The sequence below is a fragment of the Coturnix japonica genome, chromosome 21 (genome assembly GCF_001577835.2).
Source record: "Coturnix japonica isolate 7356 chromosome 21, Coturnix japonica 2.1, whole genome shotgun sequence".
Classification (NCBI taxonomy): domain Eukaryota; kingdom Metazoa; phylum Chordata; class Aves; order Galliformes; family Phasianidae; genus Coturnix; species Coturnix japonica.
Window position 1 is genome coordinate 4,175,803 of NC_029536.1, and position 24,869 is coordinate 4,200,671.

Sequence of the window (24,869 nt, forward strand, 5' to 3'; positions counted from 1 at the left end):
CTGACAGATGTGGCATCTGTGTACAGAGCTGAATATCTCCTTTAATGCATTGGAAACAACAGTGGCAATGTTGGAATACTGCAAAGTTTGCACCAGGGGGGGTGCCATGAATGCTCACATGGGAAGAGAAAGAACATCACACACAGGTTTGTCAGGACCCACTGAATCAATATGAGACTGAAGGTGACAGTTACCTGAATCACACAGTTATGGGTGATGTAATGTGGTGCTGAAGAAAATAGCTAATGGTGGTGATAAATTTGCTCTATCAAATAGTGTTACCGTACTCTTTGCAGATGTTGTATTTTCCATGGAATTAAACAGAAGGCATTACTTTTGGAGCGACCTACATAAATCTTCCTCTCTTATGTGACAGCTGCAGCTGAGAAATTGCAGTAGAAAGGGCTGTATGAAAAATATCGAGCAGCTCTGCAACAGCCCTAAATTAAAATTTAAATATTAATGTGCTTTCCCACTCCTGCCATCTGAAGACAAGAAGAGACAGCCTCAGTCTAGACACCATTCAGGGCTTATGGAGGGACTTTATTTAGGTCTTTTTCAGTTAGACTTCTGTGCAGATATAGGCTTGAAAACAGGGAAAGATACTTTTAAACAATACGTTAATACATACTCCTAACTCTTCTTTGTAAGGAGACATCAAGCACTTGATGTTGTAGTTAAGTGAAATTCAGCCCTGCAGTCTTAGGAGCCTCGTGGGCACGCTGTGCTGAATCGATACTCTCCAGCTGAGAGCAGCGTTCACAAGGCAGGAGCTGAACTATTTTCAGGCTGGTGTCTGCAGTTCGTAAAATAATATGCTGAAAATTTCTGGGAAGGGAAGGTAAGAGTGCACCACTTCAGGCTATGATGGAGAGGTGGTGCCTGGCGAGGCTTTCTAAATAGAAATCAACTGGTTTCTTTTCCCTAATAGCGCTAAGAACTTGGAGCTCCCTGCAGTGCCTGCATCTTTCTCGACACAGTGTAAATCCCAGCACCTGACAACAGTCCAAAAGAGCTCTCTTGGTATTATTTCTTATTGCAAAGCAAATGTTGCACCAATCAAGAGAACAGCAAAGAGCAATTCAATTTTGTTAGTGTAACCTGTGAGCAATAAAGTCCCGTGTTTCCACAGTCATGGGCAATGAAAAGGAAACCCAGCGCCTGTTCAGGGAGCTTGCTCCAACTGAGGTACTAAATTCCATGGCCACAATGTGAGCCAACTGAATAAACAAACAGCCAGTTCAGTGGGATCTTGGACATTTGGGCAAGGTGTTGGAAGCTTTTTCTTTTTCCTCCAGTCCTTTGCACAGCTTATTTTGTGCTTAGAAGGAAAAAAATAATGTTCAGCTTTGGCTGAAAAATACTCATTTTCTTTCAATGCTGACAGAAACCTGAGAGCAGATCGCTGACCTATGTGGTTGCTGGCGCTCGAGATGAATTAAATGTATTTCACAGTTTGCAGATCTTTTATACTGATGGAGACAAACAAAGCCTGCATAAAGCAGGAAAATAACACTAAAAAAGCAGTTACTGATGGGAAAAGATTGCTAACTGGTAATATTATTTGCCTGGTAAAGGTGTGGGAGATCCAGGCTAAGTGGGAGGATGTAACCAGCTTTCAGGAGCCAGGCATTCCTGTGCCTCTAGTACAAATCACTGAGCAAAAGAGGAACATCAGGTCAGTCCTCACTGGATAGAGAACAAGATGGAATTCAGGAACAAATCAGAGCAACGAACTCCCTGTGCCATATCGTGTGTCTGTGACAGGGCATTACTACACCTCAGACTATAATGGCATTTTCTGAAATTTTCTGGCTTCCAAAGTCATTTGCAATGAAGGATCTCAAAGGTTATTTACCTGAATGGCAAAAGAGTGTTTTTCTTTTAATGGGCTTTGAATTTCTGCCACATTCTTTCACTGAATAATCCATGATTAGTTATTTGTCCTCATAAATGCCACTGCCATTTGGATGCAAAGGGCTTTCTATTTCTTTTGTGTGAGACAAACAAATCCAAACCGAAATCAGACTCAGATGTCCCAGGTCTCAGCTTCATTCCCTCTGTGGCTTGCTCTGGAATGTGCATGCGAAGAACGCCTTGGCAATCTGCACCAAACATGCTGCTTTTCATCTCACAAACAGCTCTCAGCTTTCATAATTCAATTAAGGAACTGAAAAATCAGTGTACTGTGGGGAGCTGCTATGATACATAATTACGATGCTTAGATTTCTTTAGAACAGCAGCCAGCTTTAAAGACCCCATATGATTTCCTTTCATGTAACTATGGTCCCATGTTATTCCAGTGAGAGACAGCAGATCTCTAAATAAAAGCCTGAAAATACTTCATCCCTTGACATTCTTAAGACACAAAAAGAGTTGATCTAGAACAGGATTAGGATCTGGATTCTGGCTTCAGTGTAACTCCATCAGGATCATTCTGGACTTGATCAAATTTATCGTGAGAACAGAATTCTGTATTTGAGGGTTTCTTCTTAAACCAGAAGTCATGTTCTGGTATCCAGATGTCAACAGAAAATACACTGACCTCCTTTATCCTCACCTGACACCATCTCCACCTTCCTGAACTTTATTGAACATTTTACTTCATGGAGCTCCTTATTTATGACAGATTTATTGTGAGACTGCATGGTTAATGAATCACATGAGCTACGTATGGGAAGGCAGGCTGCGCACACACACTCATGCTGACTCAACTCCAAGATGCATTTCACATCAACTGATCGTAATGATTTTATTCTTTTTCTAAATTAAAAATAGAATCTATTAATAAACAGAACCACAAACTGGTAATAAATTGACAGATGGTTTTATACTTGACTTCAGGGGAAAATTATCATGAAAATAGCAGATGACAGTGGCATTTCAGTGACTTAAATGGAAAGGAGGACTCTTGGAATTAGATACAATAGCTACAGAGAGCTGCCAATAAAGGCAAGGCGTCCTCTGCCAAGATCTCAGTGGCTCTGTGCAGCTCACAGACTGATCTAGTGATCCAATGTCACAATATCTACAGACTGGTGACCAAACCACGCTGTCAGCCACACTGGAGCACCTCTAATGAAGGCTGTGGTTCCATTGAACTGGTGGAACTGATAAGAGAATTTGGCTCCAAAAGCATTTCAAAAGCATTTTTTTAGGTTTCTGATTGATTCTAAAATAAAACCTCTAACACTCTTGCAGAACAACATTTCATTGGAAGGAAAACTTACCAGCAGTAAGGAAAATGAAGAGGAAGAGGACCAGAAGGTGAAGCTTACCTTTTTCTTGAGCCATCTCCTGCAGACAGAAGTAGATGACTCTGGCACCAAGACTGAAGCCAATCAGTGTGACAGGTCGCTTGCCCTAAGAACAAAAGAAAGGAGAAAAGGCCATAAAATGCTGCACTAGACCTGGAAAGAGAGACCAGCCACGGGATTCCTGAGACCCTGACACAGAGAGCACTCATGTTGGTGCTTGGTCTTTTAAGCATGTGAGAGATTCTGTCAATTTCAAAGAGGTTGTCCCTGATGTTTTACACAGTTCAATATCCAAAGTATCTGTTATTTGGGCTTTTTGATAGCTAGAAAATCAATTGAAAGAATCCAGTGACAAGATGTTACTCAAACAGATGCTCATTGTTTTCAAACTTCCAACAGAGAGCCTAATTTGTGAAGCAAAAATTCTTCTCTGGAAATGTTTCAATAAACAACAAAAGCAGCAGTAAGTCAAAAATAGTGGACACTTCTAGATTTGAGACTGAACAGCAGCAGCTCTGTGTGGCTGTTATAAAAACGACGTGTGGAAAGCTTTTATTTTGAACAACCTAATGAGATTTTCCTAAAGATCAAAGAGAGCTTAATCTCAGCCGCAACAGTCTGTGTATGAACCAGGGAGCAGGTGTGTGATGGACTCTTTAGACATCAAGTTAAATCGTGTAGGCTCTGCAGCACATTGGAATGTGTGTTTCCACAACAGTTAACACTTGAAAGGCAGTAACAAATACCCCCAGCACAACAAAGGGCTTGTATGAAATAAAGTTTATTGCCTTTCCTGGGATTGTATTTTTATGAGAAATCAAGTTTGTTTCTACTCTGCTGTTTCACACTGTTATTGATGACGTGCAGCTTTGTGGCCACAGCTCTCACAGGGCTCCTCCATAACAGATAATGGACTAGCATAGCATACCTGTGAGAAACACATGGCCAGCAGAACACTGCCTCCCCAGGTACCAGAGATAGCCCAGCAAACAATGGCAGGCTTCGGGAGGCAGAAACGACTTTCACAAACCACCTCAGGGAGCTTTAATGATGTTCATCGCTTCTTTCAGGTACCAGCCCATTCCACTTCCCTGTTTTGGGTGTTGTATGTTACTTCTACTTCAAGCTTGCATCCCATTTGGACACATTTTTTCTTACAAGTCTTTAATACCCTGCTGCTCCTTCTTCCTTTCCCATTTGTGAATGCCTTCTGCTTTTCTCACTCTCACTTTAGCTCATATTCTGCCTTTTGTTTCATGGGTTTCCAACAGGAGAGTGGAATTTGCTAACAACTGTGCCTTTGCATTTACAAAGTACTTGTTGGAATCACCTGAAAAGCAACATCTGTGTGGATCTGTGTTCATGGCCACTTCTATAGCAGTGCTCCACAGCTGCAGCAACGCAGGGAAGCACAAGTGTGTTTCATGCTGCATGTAATGCTGCATGGTATTATCTTACACTGTTTTGTGCCCCTTGATTCACAATGGGTACTTTTAACATTCTATTCTCTCCTCCTGGTCACCTCTCTTTCCTTCTGTTCTCAGATTTTCACTCAGTGAGTTGGCCTGGCACGTTCAATCCACTTATCATTTATGACCTGGATCTCTCCTTCATTTAGGGAAGCTTTGGGTTAAACAGAATGAATCTTAGCAGGAGTTCTTTGATTAATTTGGGACTTTGTAATTTGCCTCAATTAACTACATACATGCTGGTCAATTTTGTACGTCATTTAATTTTTCTTTCCATTTTTCATGTTGTTATTCATTTTCTTCCCCGAGGAAAGATAATTTTCCTTCATGTCCCAGATCCTTTCCTGCCATTCTTCCTGGATAATTTCTAGTCAATTACCTGCTGTCGACTGAGCAGAATATGTGCAAGGTGCTTGCCTACTTCAGCAGACCGATGCAGACACACTCCCCAGGGGTTGTCAATGACATTGGCAACAGTCAAGAGTGAAGTTGGCCAAGTCAAGGCTGTAACAATACCTGCAACATAGAAAACAAACAGCCCAGCACAGTCACTAATCTGGACTGCTCTTAGGAAACATCAAAAGAAAGATGGTTCACTGAAGTTAAAAGCTAAACCTTGGGCCTTTTATCATTTTCAGTGCTTCTTGCTCAAGAGCTGGTCTGAGAAATGTTTTGCTAGACTAAAGATAAGAAAGAATCTGATGTTCTGATATGGAGGCAAACAGACGCTATATGTGAACATAACCTGCATGTTTGAAAGGTTTATGTGAAGCACTAAAACAGTTTAACAATATAAACACAGACACACACAAAGAAAGGTGTTTCCAGCTGTAATTTTAAAAGAACAAGTCAGTGACACAGAGGCAGAGCAATCCAGGAAAGCAACTCTGAATTACAGGTGTGGCAGAGAAGGTTCTCAGGCCACTTTTGCAGGGCGATGCCAATATGTCTTCCCAGAAATCCTCTCAGATAAGGAAAGCCCCTTTAAATAAACACCAACAGTGAAACTGTACAAGCACAGATCCAATGCAATATAGGTTCTTACCCGACAAAACAGTGAATTTTAGGGCTTCCTGAGCCATCATGTTAACAAAACCATTCACCAGGGTATCCAAGGCACTGCCAAGCTCCATCAAGTACTTGGATTCCCAGGCCAGACAGTACTGCTCTCTCGAATGCAGCATGTTGCTCCATGGTGCTGTGAAGCTCCCTGTGAAAAGTTGCAGGCATGGAATTCAGAACAGCACAACAGTGGCAAGATAGCTTCAAAAAAAGAGTCAGAAAAGAACCTGCAGGGCACTGGAACATTTTGTGATAATTAGGAATTGCATTTAAAAATACTGTTAGATTTAGACTCCATAGTTCTACTATTTTACGATAAATTTTGGCTTGGTAAATAATCCCACAGCTTCAGCTGATTTGGCAAAGTGTTCAGCACAGAGATACTGCATGCAGGCTGAGACTTCATGACCCACTCAGGTAGCTCAGAGCCTTCTGAGAGAGATGGACATTAATGTGAATTACATAGGCACTGAAGACATTCCTCTTATCCTCAGACATCAGGCCAAGTCCTGCATCTGGACTTATATAATCTACCACAGGGCATCTTCCAAGTACTTTAGTTAGACAGGCAAGGATTGCATTAGTGTCTCTGTTGGAAAACAAGGAATCTGTATTTGCAGATCTAGATTGCGATTATTTTTATTCTGCTGTCTAACTTAGCCACTTTGGTTTAATTTTCCCCCTTCAGAGGCTAATCAAAAGCAGTGCCTGAATGCTTAAGAAAGAATGGATAATATACACTGTGCAATGTCTAATTTTTGGCTGCAAGACCAATTTTTAAGCTGTACTCTGCCCTGTTCATCTGAATTAATTAAAACCCTTTGACTTTGTTCATTCTCTGAACAAAGCAGGGCGAGTTGAGGCAGCTGCTGACCAAAGTGGCATGTCCCATGCCAGACCTCGCCACTATATCCTTCTGTATTTGTGGATGTACAGATAGGCAGACAGTGAGAGATCAAAAATCACAGCATGTTCTCACTCCCTCTGTGTTAACAAGTCGTGCAAGTGTGCAAACAGGCACAGCTGTAAGGAAGAGAATGGACGACAGTTTTAGTTTTGCTTTTTTAAACATTATAACAGATTGCTTGTTATGGAAGAAGAATGTGTGTCATATGTAACTCCCTTTTAAGGGCAAAGAGACACCAAGTGGTTCCTGAAGGATGCACTTGTGTTTCTAACATTGCCTGGGAGCCCTCCAATCCCAGAGATTTGGAGCCCTGCTAAGCAATGAGTAAAGCCAAAGCACAGTACTGTGAAGTGAAAATAACCTTACTCTGACAGCTAGCTGCAATCTAACAAGCAACAGGACAGAGAAAACCTTCTGCATTAATAATACCCAGTGTTAATTATGATGGTTCTGAATGAATTGGCAGCTGCTGAGCCAGGTTGCTGAACTCAGCAGACAGTTGACATAATTTATATGACAAGCCATACTAGAAACTAAAACAATACAAACTTTCCAAGGCTGCTGCCTCTGAGTTCACTTCCTGAGTTCTGTGCTTAATGGGATTTGCTTCACACAACTTTCTTGCCAATAAACCTCATTAGCTGGCAGATGGAGAGAAAGAAAACAACACTGTTTTCTGTTAATTGCTGGAGGATAAACATAAAGTCTCAGAGGTAGGTGAGACATATTGTCCTAGTGCTGGAAATCATCCAACCCAACAAGATTCTTCCTAGGAAAACCAGACAGGATTTACTAACAGAAACAGTCACACTATCACTACCACCAATCCTACCATAACTACCACCAATTTACTGTACTTTCTCTGTTTTGACTGGAACCGCAGATTGGGTTACAAAGACTTATGTTAACAGCTGATGTGTTTTATTCAACAGCCTATGTGAGCGTGTGGAAGGCACGGTGCTACTAAAGCACAAACGCTGCTACACTCCTCTCAATCTCATCTTATTCTTACCATACTTGCCAGCACACAGCCAACCAGTAATTGCTATGGTGATGTGAAGCTGCCTTCCTTCTGTAAGTGGGAGGAATTCAAACTCTTCTATGGCTCCCACACGCTTCTTCATCTTGTATCCTACACATAAGACAGAAACACGGATCTCAGAAATCGCACAAGGACAGATGCTGTTAACAGCAGAAATTCATAAGAGATGACTTGGCTCGTGACTAGGGTTTTCTCTTTCCAAGACCCTTAGCAAATCTATGTATTACTTAGTATGGAGCCAACAGGATCCCTCTGAGCTCTCATGATCTGTGGGTATCTCGGCAGAAGGCTGTTTTGCAGAAAACCCAGCATGACCTGTGACAGCCACTGCTCTCTGTTGCTGCACCTTTCTAATCCAAAGCAGGAAGTTTTCATTTCTTTTACTTAGCCACGTATCAAACACGATTTTCCTGGTTAGTCATCAAGCATGTCTTGAAATAAAACTCAGCTCGAAGTTGTGAGATCACACCTCACATCACTTTCCTTGCTCTGCAGAGCTTGGTCATGCTCTGCATTTTGGAACACAATCCTGTGCCTCATTACTTGTGAAATGTGCAGTCACTCTCTTACCAGTAAGGCCAGCTCCTGCAGCTCCAAAAAGGGATGCCATGACAGCAATCCCTGCAGTTGAACCAAGAGCAGCTGCTCCTGCACTTCCAATGATAGTGGCAGCCCCAGCAGCAACCAGAGGGGCAGCAAGGCCTCCTGTCAAGCCTGAGAAGACAAGTGAGTTCACCAGTCTTTTACCAAGTGCAAAAAACAGTTATTTCCCTGTGCTGTGCGAGTACTACTAATTCTATTGAAAAAGTGGTGTCTGTTTTGCATCACTGGAAAGGGGCTTTCTGAGATCATTCCCAGGCCCTGAATCTCTGCACTCATTCTTTGACTGACTTCAGTAAAAATAAAGAATAACTTAAGTCAAGGAAGAATATTGTGTCCCAAACAAACATCATCCAGTCTCTCTCTGGTATTTTTAAACTGACTTTCCAGTATGCACTGAGAACCACACCAACAAACAAAGTGGATTTTCACTTTTACAACTAATTCCTGTTTTATTTTTGCATGGCAGAACCTGAAGTGACAGACTACCTTTAGCCTGGCAAAAAAAAAAAGAGAAGAAAATAAAATACAGTGAACACTTTAAAATCACAGCCTGGCTTCTGCTGCTGAAAGTGCAGGTCAGAACCCCACTTTCTCCCCCTTGCACTGTGCATGCAATTCAGGAGCGAGCTTCTGACAGCCCAAGGCAGCCTCACCAATCACTGTTCCACCTCCAACGGTTGCCAAGCCGATCAGCAGGTATCTCTTCAGCTTCCTTCTTCTTTCCTTCTTTTTTCTTGAGACTTCTGCAGTTCTGCAGGGGGATTAAAAAAATAAAAGCTGGCAGATAACAACACTGCACCACAATCTGCTTATATCCTCCTCAGTGTAATTTCCCTACTGGGAACAGTAAAAAGTACCATGCAGGTGTGGACTGCGACAACACGTTCAGATTTATGAGCATGGACATAAGCCACAGATTTAAATCGAAACAATGTAATTGCTTGGAAAAGGCAACAGATGTTACTTACTTTGAAAACACTTCCTAAGAGGGGTGAAGCATGTTTTAAAAAAAAAAAAAAAAAAAAGAAGCAAAGTCAGAAACATTTCAATAGCTATGAACTACCTATGTGTCTTACAGAAAATCTATTGCTGTTTGTAGGAGATGAAAACCATTTCTGCATTATGAAGTTAATACTGTGTGTCTAATGGAAAAGAACTGGCCCCTACATATGTGATGTATTGGCAGACTGCATTGGAGACTCTCACCTCTAGGCTGCAGAATGACTACCAGGCTGATTTGGCCCATAATTACTAGTTATTTGTTGTGAGATGCTCTCAAGTCAGGTCAGGTTGCAGGCTGAAATCCAAAGAGGAGGCAAACAGTGAAAGCTGATGGGTACTTAGCTCAGCCTTCAGGGAAAGAGAAAGAACTGACCAAAAAAATAACATGTACATGGGGGAGAAGGAGACTTCACCTTGGGGACAAACAGCAGAGAAGCTGAGATGGGTTAGCTCAGATCATACATCACTGGGGCGAGCTGCAGAGCACACACAAGGCAGTTTCCATTAAGGTTGGTTCCCCATTCCTCTGTCATTAAAGGCTGCTCTTGCTGAAAGCTCACACAAGAACAGTCCATAGCTGAGGGGAAATGCTTGATATGCATTAAAAGTAAACCCTGAGCGTAGATAGGACTTTGAGCAGCATCTGTGATATCGCCAGGCAGGAAGATAACTGCCAGAGCTGTCAGTTCTCATCTCAGTTTTTAGGGCACAGCCTGCAGATCAGTTCCCTGAGGCCGTGAGCATATCAGCATAGGGCTGGTTGTAAGGACAGCAGGTTAAATCATGTATGTGTCATGTAAATGCTACACCAGCACTATGTACATCAGATATTCGTAAGTGAAAGCAACCCTACAAATGTAAATGACTGCTGTAGTCAGCTGTGTAATGATAATTTCTTTTTCTGATGGTGCAGTTCTATGCTGCTTTCTGTTTTGGTTTCAGCAACAGAGCATCAAGAAAACTACCTAAAATGCACCATGACTTTTACTTCCTTGTATTATACACCAGACTCGTTTTAAAGACCTGATTAACAGAGAAAGTGCAATTCAACTCAGGAACTGATTTTGACCTGGTGACCTCATCCAGCCATGCCAAATGCTACTTGATGGTGCTCATTAAAGTGAATGCTATTCATTAAGATGAATGATCCTTAGCAGTGGCCACTGGCCTCCAGACCTGTGAGCTGCTGTGTCAGACCTGAACCAAAGGCCAGCTCCTCCTCCTGTTGCTCATAAACAAACTGAATTATGTTAGTATTAGAAAAATAAGAAGCAGAAGCAGAGAATAAGGGTAATTTGTGCTAGTTAACAGTGAGATGGAATCAAACTATTTTCCAATAGCAGACTTTATATTTAGCTGCTCTCTAATTATACCTCACAATATAATAACATAATAGTTATTAAACACAGTCACTATTTCATTTGTCTCTGTGCATTTAAGCTGCACTTTAACAAACTTACCCCAGCAGGTAAATAAACTGAAAAGAAAACAATGTCGCTTTTCAGGTACCAATTTTGATTTATCTCTCACAAGAAGCACCTTCCATTTCAGAGGAAAGTGAGAGAAACAGAGGATAATGAAACAAGTTGTTTACAGGATAAGTTTCCTTCTAACCTGCCTATTCAGTGGTTAATCTTGGCCTTGAAACATGAGAATTTATCTTGCTTCCAAACTTGGATATTTTCCCTCTTAATCTGAACCTAATAGTGGATTTTCATTATCCATATAATTGCCTAATCCTTCCTGGAACCCTCTAAGCGTTCTGTAATTTTGATAAAGACAATTTTAGATGAGTCCCAAACAATACACAGCTTTGTACAGCACAGCGGGAGGAAAATGAAGCACAGTGGGAGAAATCCCTGCTTCGTTGAAGTCAATGGCAGAACTCCCACTGACTTGCATGGCACAGGGATCTCAACTCCACAGTGATCCTCCAAAAACTAAACCACTGCCTATAACCTCTGCTTGCACATTCTGCAGTTGCAAATGTAGCTGTCAGTGAAAGATGCAGCCTGAATGGCAACATCTTTAGCAACTTATCTGCAACACACTGGGCCACAGGACGTGTCCACAGGAGCAAAGGCAAGAGCAAAACTTCCCATTGCAAGTATCAGTAAATAATGCATAAGCAGAAGCTGCCTAAAATCCACTTGGTTGTTCCTGTTCTTGCAGGGGATGGGCAGAGCTGAAAGGATTCAAAGCAGATCCTAAGACTGTCTTCCCTGCCCCCAAAAATCTGTGAGGTCAAAGCAGCAGTGAGATTACATCCTGCTTCAGTTCCCAGTTGAGTTCTATCACTACAACAGAGTCATGAATTCCCCACAAGTCTCAGCTTTGTGCTAGTTTTAGTACTGCAGTAATGAATGTATTGACCCTGCAGTTGTGAACTGCTCTTATTGTGGGGATTTTCTTTTTCCTCTTTCATCTAACAGGTGCAGCTCGGGCTTCTAAGGAAAGAACAAGAGTGAAATCAATGGCTTTTGCCACACAATATAGACATGATAACCACTAAATTAACTACAGCATTTGAAAGCCACACTCATAACTATATAGCACAATTTCTGCAGTCACTCCTGCCACTATCAGACATCTCTTGGAGCTGCACTACAACCCACTTCAAGAGCCACAGTTCCAAGAGAATTAGGTATCAGGGCACCATCTGTGTACGTGAGGTCCCACTCTTAATATGTGTGCTGTGCCATGTTAGAGGCTCAAGATTGAATTTATTTTCATAAGCCAGAGCAAAACAGTGCCCATCTGTACCAACCCTTGCTCCTGCATTGCAGACGGTGCTCTCTTTAGCAGTGCATGATCTTTGAGATTATTTTGACTTTCCCTTTTTACAGTGCACTATAAAGTTAAGCTTTATTTAAATAGTCATAATTGAAAGGCATCTGCCACCTGCTGAACCCCAGAGAAACGTCTGAACATGTTCTGCGTCAGAGACATCGATTAAAGCAGTTCTTGGCACTCAGGCCAACCTCGTAACATTTATTGCTGAACTGGCATAAAAATGTTAAACAGCTCCTTGAAAGTCTCCTATGGACAGGTTTACCAGCTCACACACTGCTAAACCTTCACACGGCTCCTGGCTCATAGGCAAAGGACTGTGCTTCTAATAGGCACCAACAGTCTGGCAATTCTGAATATAAGAACTTGCAATTAAGAGGCTTCATCTTACATTAATAATAGAGAAGTCAGGTGTTCAACAGTTTGATCAACAAAGGATTTAATCCTGAAATTTTATAGGAACTTCATTCTGCAGAAGGCATTATTGCAGAGGTGTGAGTTTGGCCTGGAAGAAATAGCCTGGCTTTAGCCTTGACATATTCACATTGACTCATTCCCTTTTGTAAAGCAGAGTAAGGGAAATAATCAAAACACATCAGGCCTGTTTGATTTTCAGCTTCATGGTTTCTCCAGAGGGAACAATCCCCCTGTAAATCTATTTGTTTGTATCTGAAGAGTACTAGGCCAAGAGATACAGATCTTTCTAGGAGCTTAGGATACAGCCTAGGAGATAAAATTGGAACAAGGAGATGAAGGAGTTTGGTGTGTGCATTCACCAGCTTGCAAGGTTGGGCTGCAGCTCTGATTTTACAAATGTTGAGCATTGTTGGCTCTCAGTGCAGCTAAAGTGCTTTGAGGACCCTGCAACTTTCATCAAGCCATAAATGATTAAGTTAAGAGCCACAGGGAGAATGAGCAGAGCCTGGACTTAGGCAGAATAATTGATGCTAAACTTACAACCACCAGCAGTGATTCTTCATCCCTTATATTCAACCCTAGTATTCTTACTCTGACTCTTCCTCTGTTTGTTCCTTCAGGCTTTCAAGCAGAGATTCCTCCAGGACTTCCAGCTCCTCCAAGGGGATTCGCAGCAGCCAGCTGATGTGGCAGATCAACACCCTTACTCGTGCATCGTAGTACCCTTAAACAGAGGAAAACCCAGGAAATCCATCACTCCTTATCAGGTTAAACAGCAAGTGAAGAAACCCAGCTGCACTAGAGGACCATGTTACACAAAAGCATATTCCTCCCCTCAGGCCCTCTTCATCTTTCATGTGTTTGAAGACAACTGTTATTGTCTAAAGAAGAGAGCCCGAAATGGAGAACCTCCCCCACTGCAAACCTCACCCTGTCAGCAGAGCCACTACACCAGGTAACTGCCTATAAGACAGGAGAACATCTCATATCACTAGGTTTTCATTGTCTTTGATAGAGGACAATGAGAAGAGGAATGGATAAGCTGACACAACCTGCAGCAGGAGAAAGGACTACTCTTGGGCATACAAACAAGTGTGGTTAGAAAAATAATCATAAGAATTTAGATAGAACAGATTTGTGCCAACTCTTTTTTTTTGTTCTCAGTAGCATCTGCTGTTTGCTGATAGCAGGCATTTATAAAGGGCATTCTGTGATGAAAAGCACAATAGTTTCTCTGGGGTTGCGTAAAGATACCAGCAAGACACAACAACAAAGTATAGTTCCGATACGTGCTGCACGTAGATCAAATATGGCCATTGGCAATCTGTTCAGTTTATTTATTTATTACCATCATTACCAAGATACCAAGCTGCTTCAGTGGGCTTTAATGAGGTCACTTTTAAAGTCTGTGCTAAGCAGAGAAATAAGGCTAATGCTTATCCTCCCTTCGTCCCTGATATGTAGCACAACACGCAAGGAGTCTTAATAGTAGCCTTCATGCTTCCTGCCAGCAATACACAACTTAGCTTCTCACGTAGCCAGCTTGGCACTAAGTCACCAAGGCTTGAAAATACATTTGTTTGAAATTCCAGCTTAGCAAAACAGGCAGTTTTTATTCCCACCAGAATTTATTCCCTGGATATCTATTTGTTTTCCTTTTAGGCAACGAGTGATCTGCGAAGCATGTGGGGGTTGAAACTTCCATAACAGCTCCATGGCTTCCCAGAAGGAAGAAGAGCTCATCTGCACCCTTGGAAGCACTGGAGGAGAAAAACATTCCAGTCTAGGTATTTAACTTCAGAACTTTTCATTCAGTACATACAATTGTATGCCAGTACATGATATGTACATACATGATATGTACTACAAGCTACAGAGGTGACCAGTTGTGCATTATTTAACAGGTGGTATCAGTTGTCTTTCCTATAGTGGACATAAGGAAAGAGTGTGCTACTCTTGCATGTAAAGTATTAGATATATGAACTCACTGATGTTACACTTACAAAGAACAAACACTAACATAAACTTACCATCTCTAAGAGAGAAGGACAAAAGATCCTAAAAAGAAAAGAAAAGAATATTGAAGTTAAGTTTGATGATGTACAACTAGAGGTCTTAAAATGGAAGTTTGAAATCCCATCAGACCACAATTTAATGGCTGCAGAGTGTCCATTCTTACATGTGCAAAGGCAGGAAGTTGATTTCAACAAAGTAAAGCCAGATGCTTCCAATGCACAATTGTACATACACACATGCAGGTAGAACTGACTGAACAGAAGTAGATAAGCACAGGATGGGAGAGTAATGCCTGCTTGGTATGTGCTGAAGCAGCTGATTCTTGGTTTGTTGTTGTTATTGTTATTAGCAATCCTGTTGCAATTGAATGCCCTGTGATTACACGGGACTTCAAAGTCAGGGGAAATCAGGCTGTAAGTTCCCAGCTGCACTGATGCCTTCTGCTCTTCTAGTCACACCTACTTGTATTTTCAGCTCAAATAGGTTTGAATGTTACTTAGATGGACCAGTGGCCCCTATTTGCTTTGGCATTCTGGGAATTCATAGCTATAGGCAGTAGGGCTGAACTAGAATGAAGTTCTTATGGATTAAGTACTCAGAAACAAGAGTTATGGCCATCAGAAAAATAAATAGGAAAAACAGATCAATTCAATATAAAGCTTCCATGGACAAATCCATGAAAGAGGTCAGTGCTCCTTAGATGAGAAGAAAGAGGTGGTGTTTTTACTGCTGTGTTCTTTTATTGTCACCAAATAACAATAATAATAAATGTTAAGCTCTTTACGTAACTACAACACTAAACACTAGCTCAGTGTTCCTCTCCTCCAAGCATAAAGCACAGCTGAATTTTATAGGGAATCCTTTGACCCTTTGGGAACATGAAAAATACATTCAAAGACACGGGACGCTGCCAAAGAGTTTATGTTTATTAGACCCGTAAGCTCCTAAGCAATATTTGTATTGTAAAAATGTCTCTAATCTGCTGCACGAGAAGCATAGAGGACAAGCAATCTTTAATCCAGTCCTAGAAGAGGGGCAGACTGTAGATGTTGAGTCAAATATCAATACCTGTACTCTGAATGTGTTGCTCAGGTGCACGATGACTTGGGTGCTCTGCTGCTACATATCTACGTGGTTGTGCCCATCCTTTGCCTGCCTGCCCTGCAATGTCCAACAGGATAAATGCTTCCTGAAGGTTCTGCTGACCCGGGCTCTGCACAATATAGTCAGCACTCCTGTATTTCAGTGGCCAAAGGAAAAGGAGAGTCCCCAGTCCCCAGCTGCCACGCACCCTGTCTGGCTTCAGGGCTGCCAGGAGCTGGGAGGCCCAAGCAGAAAGCTGGTCAAACATGGAGCCTGAAGTCTGGAATTAGGTGAAGCTTTTGACCTTGCTGCTGTCGTTTGCTAATGTAGGCAGTCTCCTGAGCAGGGTTGCTGTGCTGCACAGAGCCAGTTCAGAGGCAATAAATGCTCCCTGGGTTTTGTGAAGGAGCCATAGGTCATGGCTCAGCTCCTATACAATTTATCCAGTAGGCTCAGTGGCACCCAATGTCAAATAACCTCTTTGAAATATCTGGCCTAAGCATTTAGATACGTGTAGTTCAAAAGGTGAGAGATGGATACGGGTAATCAGGTGACAAACTGGAACAACTGTTTGATTGCGTTTGTAACCATTAGCATACTCAAGTATTTATCAGTGCTTTAGGCTTTGCACGTACTACCATGCAGTCACCTGGTGTCCAATCAGCATTGATTAGATTAGTTCACAGCTAGTTTGATTTCTCCCTCCATGCAGTAGCAACTGTGGTTTGGTCATTTTGAAGTGGAAGTGTTTGTAGTTTTAATTATGCTTAGGATCACGATTATGCACGATTGAGTGAAACCTTACAAAAGAAAGCTGTAGTTATTACAAGTCTTTGCCAGTATTTCATTAATTGCTACAAGTCCAAAATCTATCTCAACAGAGAGTTTCAAATCCACACTGCAATACTGCTGCATATGGGAGGAGGGGGGGAAGGATAATAAGGAACAACACAGGAAAATAGTAAATTTATTCCTATCCAGAAAAGAATGACTGCTTTCTCATACCACACCCACAGCTATTTGTTATGACTGCTGTCTAGAAAGACAGCATTTGCATGTATTCATCACCTGCAATAAATGCAAATGAAGGAGTAAATCCATAATCCTCAGTTTTCCTCTGAATCAGTGGTGAGCTCACCTCCTGTCCCTGTGCGTCATCCCTTTGGCAGAGGGCATTCAAAACTACAAGCCTTAGTGTCACCAGGACCCTGCCACTGAACACAGTGAGCATTGCAGCGTTCCTGGGATAGACTTCACAGTGAATGTGAAGTCAGCAGCAGCAAAATGCAAAGAAACAGTAGTGCTGTAAAGCAACAGATGAAGAACTGACAGAGTTTGATCCTGTGGCTTATTTTCAGGTAATAAGGAAAAAGCTTATCTCAGCTTGGTACCTTAAAGTTTCCCATATGCCAGTATGCTTTCCCACCAACACCCTGCAAGCCTCTCATGCCTTGCCCTGCAGCAACCTTTAATTACGTGTTTCATTTGACAGCACCAATCACCTCACATGACTGCATGAGGTCCAACTGTTGAGGCATTAGGCTGATAGCTATTACTGATCTTTGCTTTCAGCTAATCAAAGAATCGTTATCAAAGGCTTCTGTGCTCCACAAGGAACCATGGCAAGTGCCTCCGTTCTCGTAACAAAATATTGCACAATCCCAGAGATCGTGATCTCTGAGGATCCAGAGAGTGTTGAGTAAAAGCACATGGAGACTTAACATAGAATAAACTTGGAGCAAGCACAAGTTACATTTTGCCAGCTAGGAAACACAAAAGAAGGCAGAAATAAAGGGGATTCATCACGACCAAGAAGGAACACTCCCATCATCTCTTCTCCTATGCAGCCTTGTCTTGTATGTAGAAATGTTTTGTATTACAGGAACTGTATAAACCATGTCGAACTGCTGGCCCTCCACACACCTCCTTGTATATGTGCATTTTCCTGCTCCTCTAAAATCCCCCTTGCTCACAGTAAGAAGAAAGGAGCTCTTAAATGAAAAATAGGGCCTCTCGTGTTCAGTGTTCCAGCAAAATCTGCAGAATGCCCACGAGAATAAAAAAGATTGCAGCCATACAGTGAAAGTAAAAGCTTTGACAGTTCTCTCTAAGGCAAAGGCATCAAAGATAGAACATGTTAATTCAGCAGTAACTGCATCTCATGCTCATCACTTCCATGTGCTGTGAGTGGACAGATTGCTAGGCATCCACAGAGCTGTGCAGAAGGAAATGCATATCAGGATTCTGATTTACTTCCCTATCTGTACAAACAGAACTGGACAAACAGGCAAGTATGGCAGATCTTTTTCTGTAAATAGAGACAAGAGGAATGTCTGAACTTACCTGGGTAATGACAACAGGGTTATCTTTCACGGTGGGATCCTTTAGCAAAAGCTGGGCAAAAGTTTCTGTGCCCTCCCCTCCTAAGCCACTAGCAAATGCTGTCATGGTAGGCAAGACAGCATCAGGCAGGTCCAGCCATTTCACCAAGGCCTCAATGAACTCTGTCCTGAAGGAGCTGTAAGGCAACAGAGGTAAGTGAGGCCCTGTAACAGAGCATTTTTGTTAGCCTTGAGTGGTCCCTGCTTCCTTGGGATGTACCAACATATGCTTAAGTCTTCCTTTTATTTTTCAAACCCATTCCATCCCATTTGCAACACTGACTCTGACACCAGTTTGGTGTGAGCTGCTCCAAAAGCCACCTCCCTGTGTTCATTCCCTGTACCCACATTTAGTACCTTTGCTCTTTTTCAGGGAACAGCCACGCCAGGGATATCCCACAGAGAGCTGCATAAGTGAACCTTTCTGCTTCACCCAGCTGCTGGCTCAGCAGCACACACGATTCCTTTCCTCCTGCTTGTTGTTCAGCCCCACTGTGCTGTTTTGAAGCTGAACTTTTCCACCTCTCTTCTGTAGCCATTTTTACCTGCAAGTTCAAAGAAGAAAAAGAAAGCAGAAAGGAAAAAATAACAAGTGGAAACGAGGAATCGAGGAGACAAATTGCCTTCGCTTTTTTCACTGCCACACTTGCTGGTCTGTAGCTGGTCTGTCAAAGCCTAACTTGTGTACCTCATTGCAACATGATGCTGTGACCAGAGACAATCAAAATCAACAATACTTCTCAAAAGAAGCTGTCCACTTCTAGATGCAAAGAGACTGGGCTCCATTCAGGTGTATTATTCACATATTTACTGCAAAAAGAGATGGAAGAATAAAAGCTCTGCACCTGGCACAGGTAGCGGTATGGCTGCCTGGGTAATAAGTTGCTTTTTTCATCCCCAACCCAAATTGCTCCTCTTGTTCTTTTTGCTGACAGTGTTAAGAAAGTTGAGTCCAGCTGCAGCCCCTGATTGGGACTGTTAATGGAACTACTTGTTTCCCAAGGCCATTGCTATGTTTTCCTTATAGTATAATCTTATCTATACAACCTACTAATGCATGTCACTCAACATACCATGCTCATGCCACATGGAACTAAGGCTGGGCCAAAATATGATTTCCAGAGAGCCAAAATGCAAGCACCTTGTGATCACACGCCTCCAAATGAACTGCTCCAAAGGGCTCCTGGGAGCCTCACTGAGTATACAGGGAGTTTGGGCTGATAATCCAAGCAGCCAGCAGAGCGGATAGAAATCGGGCAGAGGTGACAGCAACACATTTCACAACCAAACATTGGTAAGGCTGCTCCAAAGCTCACTTACACGACCTGAAAGTTCTATTGACTACATCAAGACTCAATCCATTTCCAAAGGGCACATCACAAACCATTTGCTTGCTATTTGTATGCTCCCTTTCCTCTGGACCCTGGTAATAGGAACTGGAGACAACCTGCTGTAACAGCATCAACCAAACACTCCATCTCAGAAGATACAGACACAACTTACAGGGTAGTTTAGAATTGCAGTAGAAAGAAGTGCAGCAGAGGAGCAGCTCTTTGTAGAGACTGTATTATCTCCATGCTATCTGTCATGATGTTCCAGGTAAGCTGTCTGTCTTGCTGTCCCACCCAGAAATATATTTGAGGCTATTCATATTTCTCAAGGCTTGTGCTGTGTAACTGCTGGTGTATAAAACCAATTCATCACTGGAAGGCTGGGAGCTGCTGTAACTCACATTCCAGCAACACGGGAGCATAAAGTCCTCAGGAATAAATAAACCGTGTTATTTCTATTCCAGTCAAGAGAAGGGGAGGGCCAAGTGATGCTCCCCCAGGGATCAATGCTGCACTGTACTCCCCTCAGCACACAGTACCATGCCTTGGACTGCAGCTCTGAAGGCACAAGGTATCTTCATGCATTGCAGGATTTCAACCCCAAACCCTAAGATTTTTTATTACCTCAGCAACCCCAAAGCCCTCACGTGGGTGACCAAAATCCATCTCACACCCCTCTCTGAGCTCTGATCTTCCTCAAGCATCCAGAACCCAACCCAACTGCATGGAAATGATGGGACACAAGGACTTCATGTAAAATAACCTGGCACGTCCACTCACCTCTGAGCATAGATGTGTTAACTTATTATGGGAAGCACCATTGGAAATGCAGTGATTTGTGATGCTGAGTGTTTAGAAGGGCAGCTTTGCTCGGCCCTTCTCTGCCACCTCTTCAGGTTCTGAGAAGTACATAGATATTGATTTCTTCAAAAATATCTATAGAAAATGGGGGAAAAGAGGGGAAAAATAGGCTGATGGCACCAAATTCAGGGCTGTACAACATGAGCAATATATAACACTGCTATAAGCTGAAATGTCACTTGATTTCTCTCTTATTTTTCACCATTTGCAACACTTGTTTCTCACACAAAACACTTTTTGTTCCCTTAAGATAAGGTTCTTAACAATTCTATTGAGAAAAGACGGATCCCAACAGGACACGGAGCTGTGGAGAAGCACAAGAGCAGCGAAGGGAAACGCTCAGCGGGAAAACGCAGCTTTCGGATATAGCATCCACCATACAACCCTGAAGCAACAGCCTGAAGCCAGCGGTCCCCCGGCCCTGTCCCACCTCTTATCCCGGCCCCGAACCCTCTCGGTTCCGACCCGTTCCGACCCGGAACGCTGCGTTCCCTTCCGCCGCCTCCTCCCGCCCCTTCCGCCCGTCCTTTCTCTGCATATCGCCCTTACGCAGTTTACGTATGGATAGCGCCAAGCGGCTCTGTGCTCTCCTTTACGCCGGTAGCGTAGCTTACGAAGGGCGGGAAGGAAGAGCGCAGCGCTGAGGTGGTGTCTCACCTGAGGTGATGGCGGGCGCCTACATGAGGTGATGGCTTCTTACCTTGGGGCTGGGGAGGAAGCACCAAGGTCATCTGCTGCTTGATACTTAAATCAGTCGATCAGGAAGGTCTAAGACTCAAGTTGGGAGTGTTAGAACGCAGACATTCTTTAATGGAAGCGTTGGATGCGTGGGGGTCATCCTATCATTATAGCTTATATAGCTGATCTTCATATCTTATATACATATTCATATGTTATCATTACACATTCATATATTATATACATTACTCGTGTTATGCATGCAGGAGTTTCCTTGAGGTCCCTTCCAACCCAGGTCATTCTGTGTGAGATCCTGTGTGTATGTTATGTATGCAGTAACCAATTCCAAGCAGGATCTCCTATTTCCCTGGTAAAACACAGCAGAACTTCCTTATCTCTTTGATCCGGTGATACAGCTCTGTGTGTTACCTAAACAAACTACAGGCTGATCCATCAGCAAACACCAACATCCATAACCCAGAGTTATGGGTGCAATCAGCTTGGCAGGCTCTGCTCAGCTCTGCTTAATTGGCCTTGTAGAAGTCCTAGGGTTGTGTTAAGGCTGTGGAGTTAATTCAGCTCCCTGTAAGGCTGTTGCATTGGTTTCATGGGTTTTGGTCGATATTTTTGCTCTAATGGTGGAGCAGAGCAAGCACAGCTTGGCCCATTTCTCACTATGAGCTATTTCTATGCTACAATACGTCATTTAATCACTATGTGAAACCAGGACCCACCTAACAACTGTAAGCAAGGCAGGGTAATTTGGAACTGCAGCTTGATTGCCACTCAGATTGGTATGAGGGAGAACTGCATGCAAACAAACCCTTTCATGTTTTAGAATACAAACACATATATATATTTACAGCTTTTCACCATAAACTTATATGCCCCTTCAAAGTTTTGCATTGTCATTGAGCCTCATCTTGTCATTAATAGCTGTTGTAAAAGAATTCAGCTCATAGAATGTAATGACTTCCGCCAGCATCCATGAACCAACCCTGAATTAGATCCTGTTAGTGGCTGTAAAGGCTCAAGCATTGCTCCAGTTGAACTGCTGAGCACAAGTCTGGTACAGAGCTGCAGGATGACCATTTTGAGGGAAAACATTCCTTTCTAGCACTACTGTGTGCTATGAGCATCAATGCAGGATCAGTATCTCTTGACTGGAGATAACAAATGGATCCTGGGTGTGACCTGTACACCTTTCTAATGTGGGTGTTGTTTGGTGCCAGTCTCACTTGGTCTCTTCCCAAGTATCTTCTCTTGGGCCAAACTGCCCTTTAGGTTTTAATTGGGGTATGTTTTGGCTGCAGCCCATGTCATCTTTGTCATCTTATCTTCAGGACAGCGTGTTCTACCCCTTGCTATCTTCTCAATTGAATCAGATCAGTGTTCTGCGCAATTGGTGCACGCTTTTCCTTTAACCCTTCTAGCTTATTCCTTTGTATTCATGCACATCACATTGAGGCTCACGTTAGCATTCATTACAGACATTTATAGTGCCAGCCATCCACTGCTGCTGGTGGAGAGGGCTCGACAGTAACTTGCAATGCTTTCTCAGCTGTAGTTCCTGTCAATGAGGGAGCTGTCAAATGTTAATTGGCACACAGAACTGAAACACAGAAGTCCAAGTAGCATGATGAAGCTTTAATGGACATATTCCATATGTTAAAATAAAGATCAGGTTTGGCGTAGCATGACAATTGATTTTTATCTCTACAAGGAGAATTGTGGACATCTCCATGGGCAACGTCACACCAAATGGAAAGAGAGCAGAAGGAGAGGTGGATAGAGAAGGAAGCCAGATAGAGGATTGCAGCTGAGAGGAGCCATTTCAGTGCTAAATAACACAGGGAGCCTGGAATATCGTGAGCTTCTCAGAGCCTCGCCCTGTGTAAGTTGTGGACTCAAGATTACAAGTGTTGATTTTACCTCTTCTTTTGCATTCAACAACCAACCTCTGCCTTCTCCCACCCCTGACAACAACCTTTTGCTCCATGAGACAGATGAAGGTGATAAACTGGGTTCAAATTGCCCCCTTCCATTGAGGCTAGTTGTCCAGTCCCAGATGATCAGGCTAATTATCACAAGGAAAGGTGTGGGTATGTTAAGAGAGCAGGAAAACAGCACTGGGGGCAGATTTTCAGTGTCAGATGTTCCAGATAATATTCTATAGCAGTAATGCAGAGATGACACCAACAAGAAGACCAAAGCAAAACAAAGTCATTATGAATCTGGGATAAAAGGCTTACAGTTCTCTCTTAGGAATGTCAGCATATCAATGTATTTTCTATGTTTTCAGTAATAAAATTAAAGCAGCACTCTGCAGAGCCGTTCAGCCTTTAGGGCTATGTCAGACACATTGAATTTATGATGTGTTTGCTCTCAAAGTCCAGTAACTGACTCGTGCTTCTGCCATTGAGCCGTGCAAGGGGAACCAGTCATTATCTCCAGGCATCTCACCTCGTTTCAGGCAATAGCAGCAATGTGGGTCTCCTTATGGCACGACCTGAGCGAGCTTCCATTGCAGCTCCAATAAAACTTAGGAGTGCAGCAAAGCACCATAGACATGAGCAAGCCCAAAGTCAGCATGATACAAATGACCCATTTAATCATCCCGGAGTATATAAACGGGAGGATGAGGATGGTGAGGATCACCAAAAGCAGCAGGAGCAGCACAAGTCTCTGCACAGCCAGTCTGTTGTCTGCTGGGACAGTTTGTTCTCTGTTTAATATGTCCTGGCTGCTCTGAGCCCAGCTGCTGCTATCCAGCCCTATACCAGAGCCATGTACCTCAATACATGAATCAGGGTGTTCCAAGAGCTCCATGATCTCTTCTTTATTTGGCAGCGTGCGGATAAGTCCTCCTGACACAGATGTGTTTTTTCTGCACAGGGGGCAGGTGATGATCCAGGCGTTCTCTTCTTTCCTAAGGATAAGCTTGAGGCAGACTGCACAGAACGCATGCTGACAGCCCAGCAGCTTCGGGAGCCGGTAAATATTGTACTTATTAAAGCAGACCAGGCAGTCCATGTCTGCAAGAGATGATGAGGGTGAAGGCTGCTCGTTGCTTTTAGAGCTACATACCTCGGGAGAGCTTGGATTTGTTCCCATAGCAAGAGATGCTGAGTTCAAACCTTGTGAAAACGCTGTTTTCAAGGCAGCAGGACTGAGCAGCTCAGTGCCTGCAGAGCTCTCCATGTCTTTGCATTGCCCCTCAGTGAACCCTGCAGTGGGAGCAGGACGGACCTCAGCCTGATGTACTCCACAATCTCCCCATTTCTTCTCACTGCTCAGTGTGGATTCCTCCATGGAGATAAACCTCACTGCAGCTTGTCTCCCCTTATCCATAGGATCTCTGCTTCCGTCTCCTTTTAGGTGTCCCTTTATCCCTGTTGTATTCATGCTCGACTGACAGTTGCTTTGCAGTGTGTTGTGCTCTCACAACGTTTTATGAGCTGCAGAGTTAATCATTAGCTCCGTGGCCAAGACGTTTTACAATGGCTGCTATCACCGAGTTCCCATCCAGAAGGAGATCCCATAATGTAATATGTATATATCCCATAATGTAATATGTATATATCCCATAATGTAATATGTATATATCCCATAATGTAATATGTATATATCCCATAATGTAATATGTATAATAATGACACCGCAGCTTTATTCACAGCCAGACCGAGAGTGGCACTGCTATTATTAATCAATTAGTACTTGGTTTGTTAAGGGTGATTTCTTTGGGTTCCAAGCAGTGACAGCCAAAGGAACTCATTGATGTATTGAATGCAGAGCTTTGATTAAGGACTGAATGAAGGGGGTGGGGGGGGGGGGAGCAGCAGAAAGAGCTGAAACAACCGCGATTAAAGGGGAAGGAATCCAGGAGGACTCTCACGTTCTGACTGCAGTCCTCCAGCACTATGTGTGCCAATTCCTGTTCCGTTAATCCCGGTTCGTCGTTGGTTCCCCG

General features: G+C 43.0%; 3 protein-coding genes across 6 annotated transcripts in view; 1 reads left to right on the forward strand and 2 right to left on the reverse strand.

Annotated features, from left to right (window-relative positions):
• The window catches only part of HTR6 (5-hydroxytryptamine receptor 6), a 36,217-nt gene extending 17,310 nt beyond the window's left edge, over positions 1–18,907 (forward strand). For 2 of the 3 annotated variants that reach the window (XM_032448669.1, XM_015882302.2), the window contains 3 exons: positions 13,170–13,504; positions 14,212–14,336; positions 18,403–18,907. The gene's annotated coding sequence lies outside the window, so the exon portion shown is untranslated. Of the gene's footprint in view, positions 1–3,201; positions 4,057–13,169; positions 13,505–14,211; positions 14,337–18,402 lie in introns of those variants that run through there. The other variant, XM_032448670.1, reaches the window with a different exon arrangement.
• Positions 1–20,858, reverse strand: part of TMCO4 (transmembrane and coiled-coil domains 4) — a 32,963-nt gene extending 12,105 nt beyond the window's left edge. Inside the window, exons 1-12 of one of the 2 annotated variants that reach the window (XM_015882299.2) lie at positions 20,652–20,857; positions 20,141–20,296; positions 18,387–18,574; positions 17,992–18,166; positions 14,580–14,607; positions 13,141–13,273; positions 8,994–9,091; positions 8,308–8,451; positions 7,708–7,827; positions 5,772–5,936; positions 5,106–5,242; positions 3,279–3,363 (exon numbers count right to left, since the gene is read on the reverse strand). In XM_015882299.2, coding sequence (XP_015737785.1) covers positions 3,279–3,363; positions 5,106–5,242; positions 5,772–5,936; positions 7,708–7,827; positions 8,308–8,451; positions 8,994–9,091; positions 13,141–13,273; positions 14,580–14,607; positions 17,992–18,166; positions 18,387–18,568 — 1,267 coding nt within the window. In that variant the 5' untranslated portion in view covers positions 18,569–18,574; positions 20,141–20,296; positions 20,652–20,857. Of the gene's footprint in view, positions 1–3,278; positions 3,364–5,105; positions 5,243–5,771; positions 5,937–7,707; positions 7,828–8,307; positions 8,452–8,993; positions 9,092–13,140; positions 13,274–14,579; positions 14,608–17,991; positions 18,167–18,386; positions 18,575–20,140; positions 20,297–20,651 lie in introns of both variants that reach the window. The other variant, XM_032448668.1, reaches the window with a different exon arrangement.
• Positions 20,859–21,971: 1,113 nt separating this feature from the next.
• RNF186 (ring finger protein 186) lies at positions 21,972–24,772 on the reverse strand. Its single transcript, XM_015882308.2, has one exon. The coding sequence runs from the start codon at positions 24,302–24,304 to the stop codon at positions 23,369–23,371; it is 936 nt and encodes a 311-aa protein (XP_015737794.1). The 5' UTR covers positions 24,305–24,772; the 3' UTR covers positions 21,972–23,368.
• Positions 24,773–24,869: the final 97 nt, after the last annotated feature.

Coding starts and splice junctions, on each gene's coding strand:
- RNF186 (XM_015882308.2), bottom strand. CDS start 24,304: ATGAATACAACAGGGATAAAGGGACACCTAAAAGGAGACGGAAGCAGA.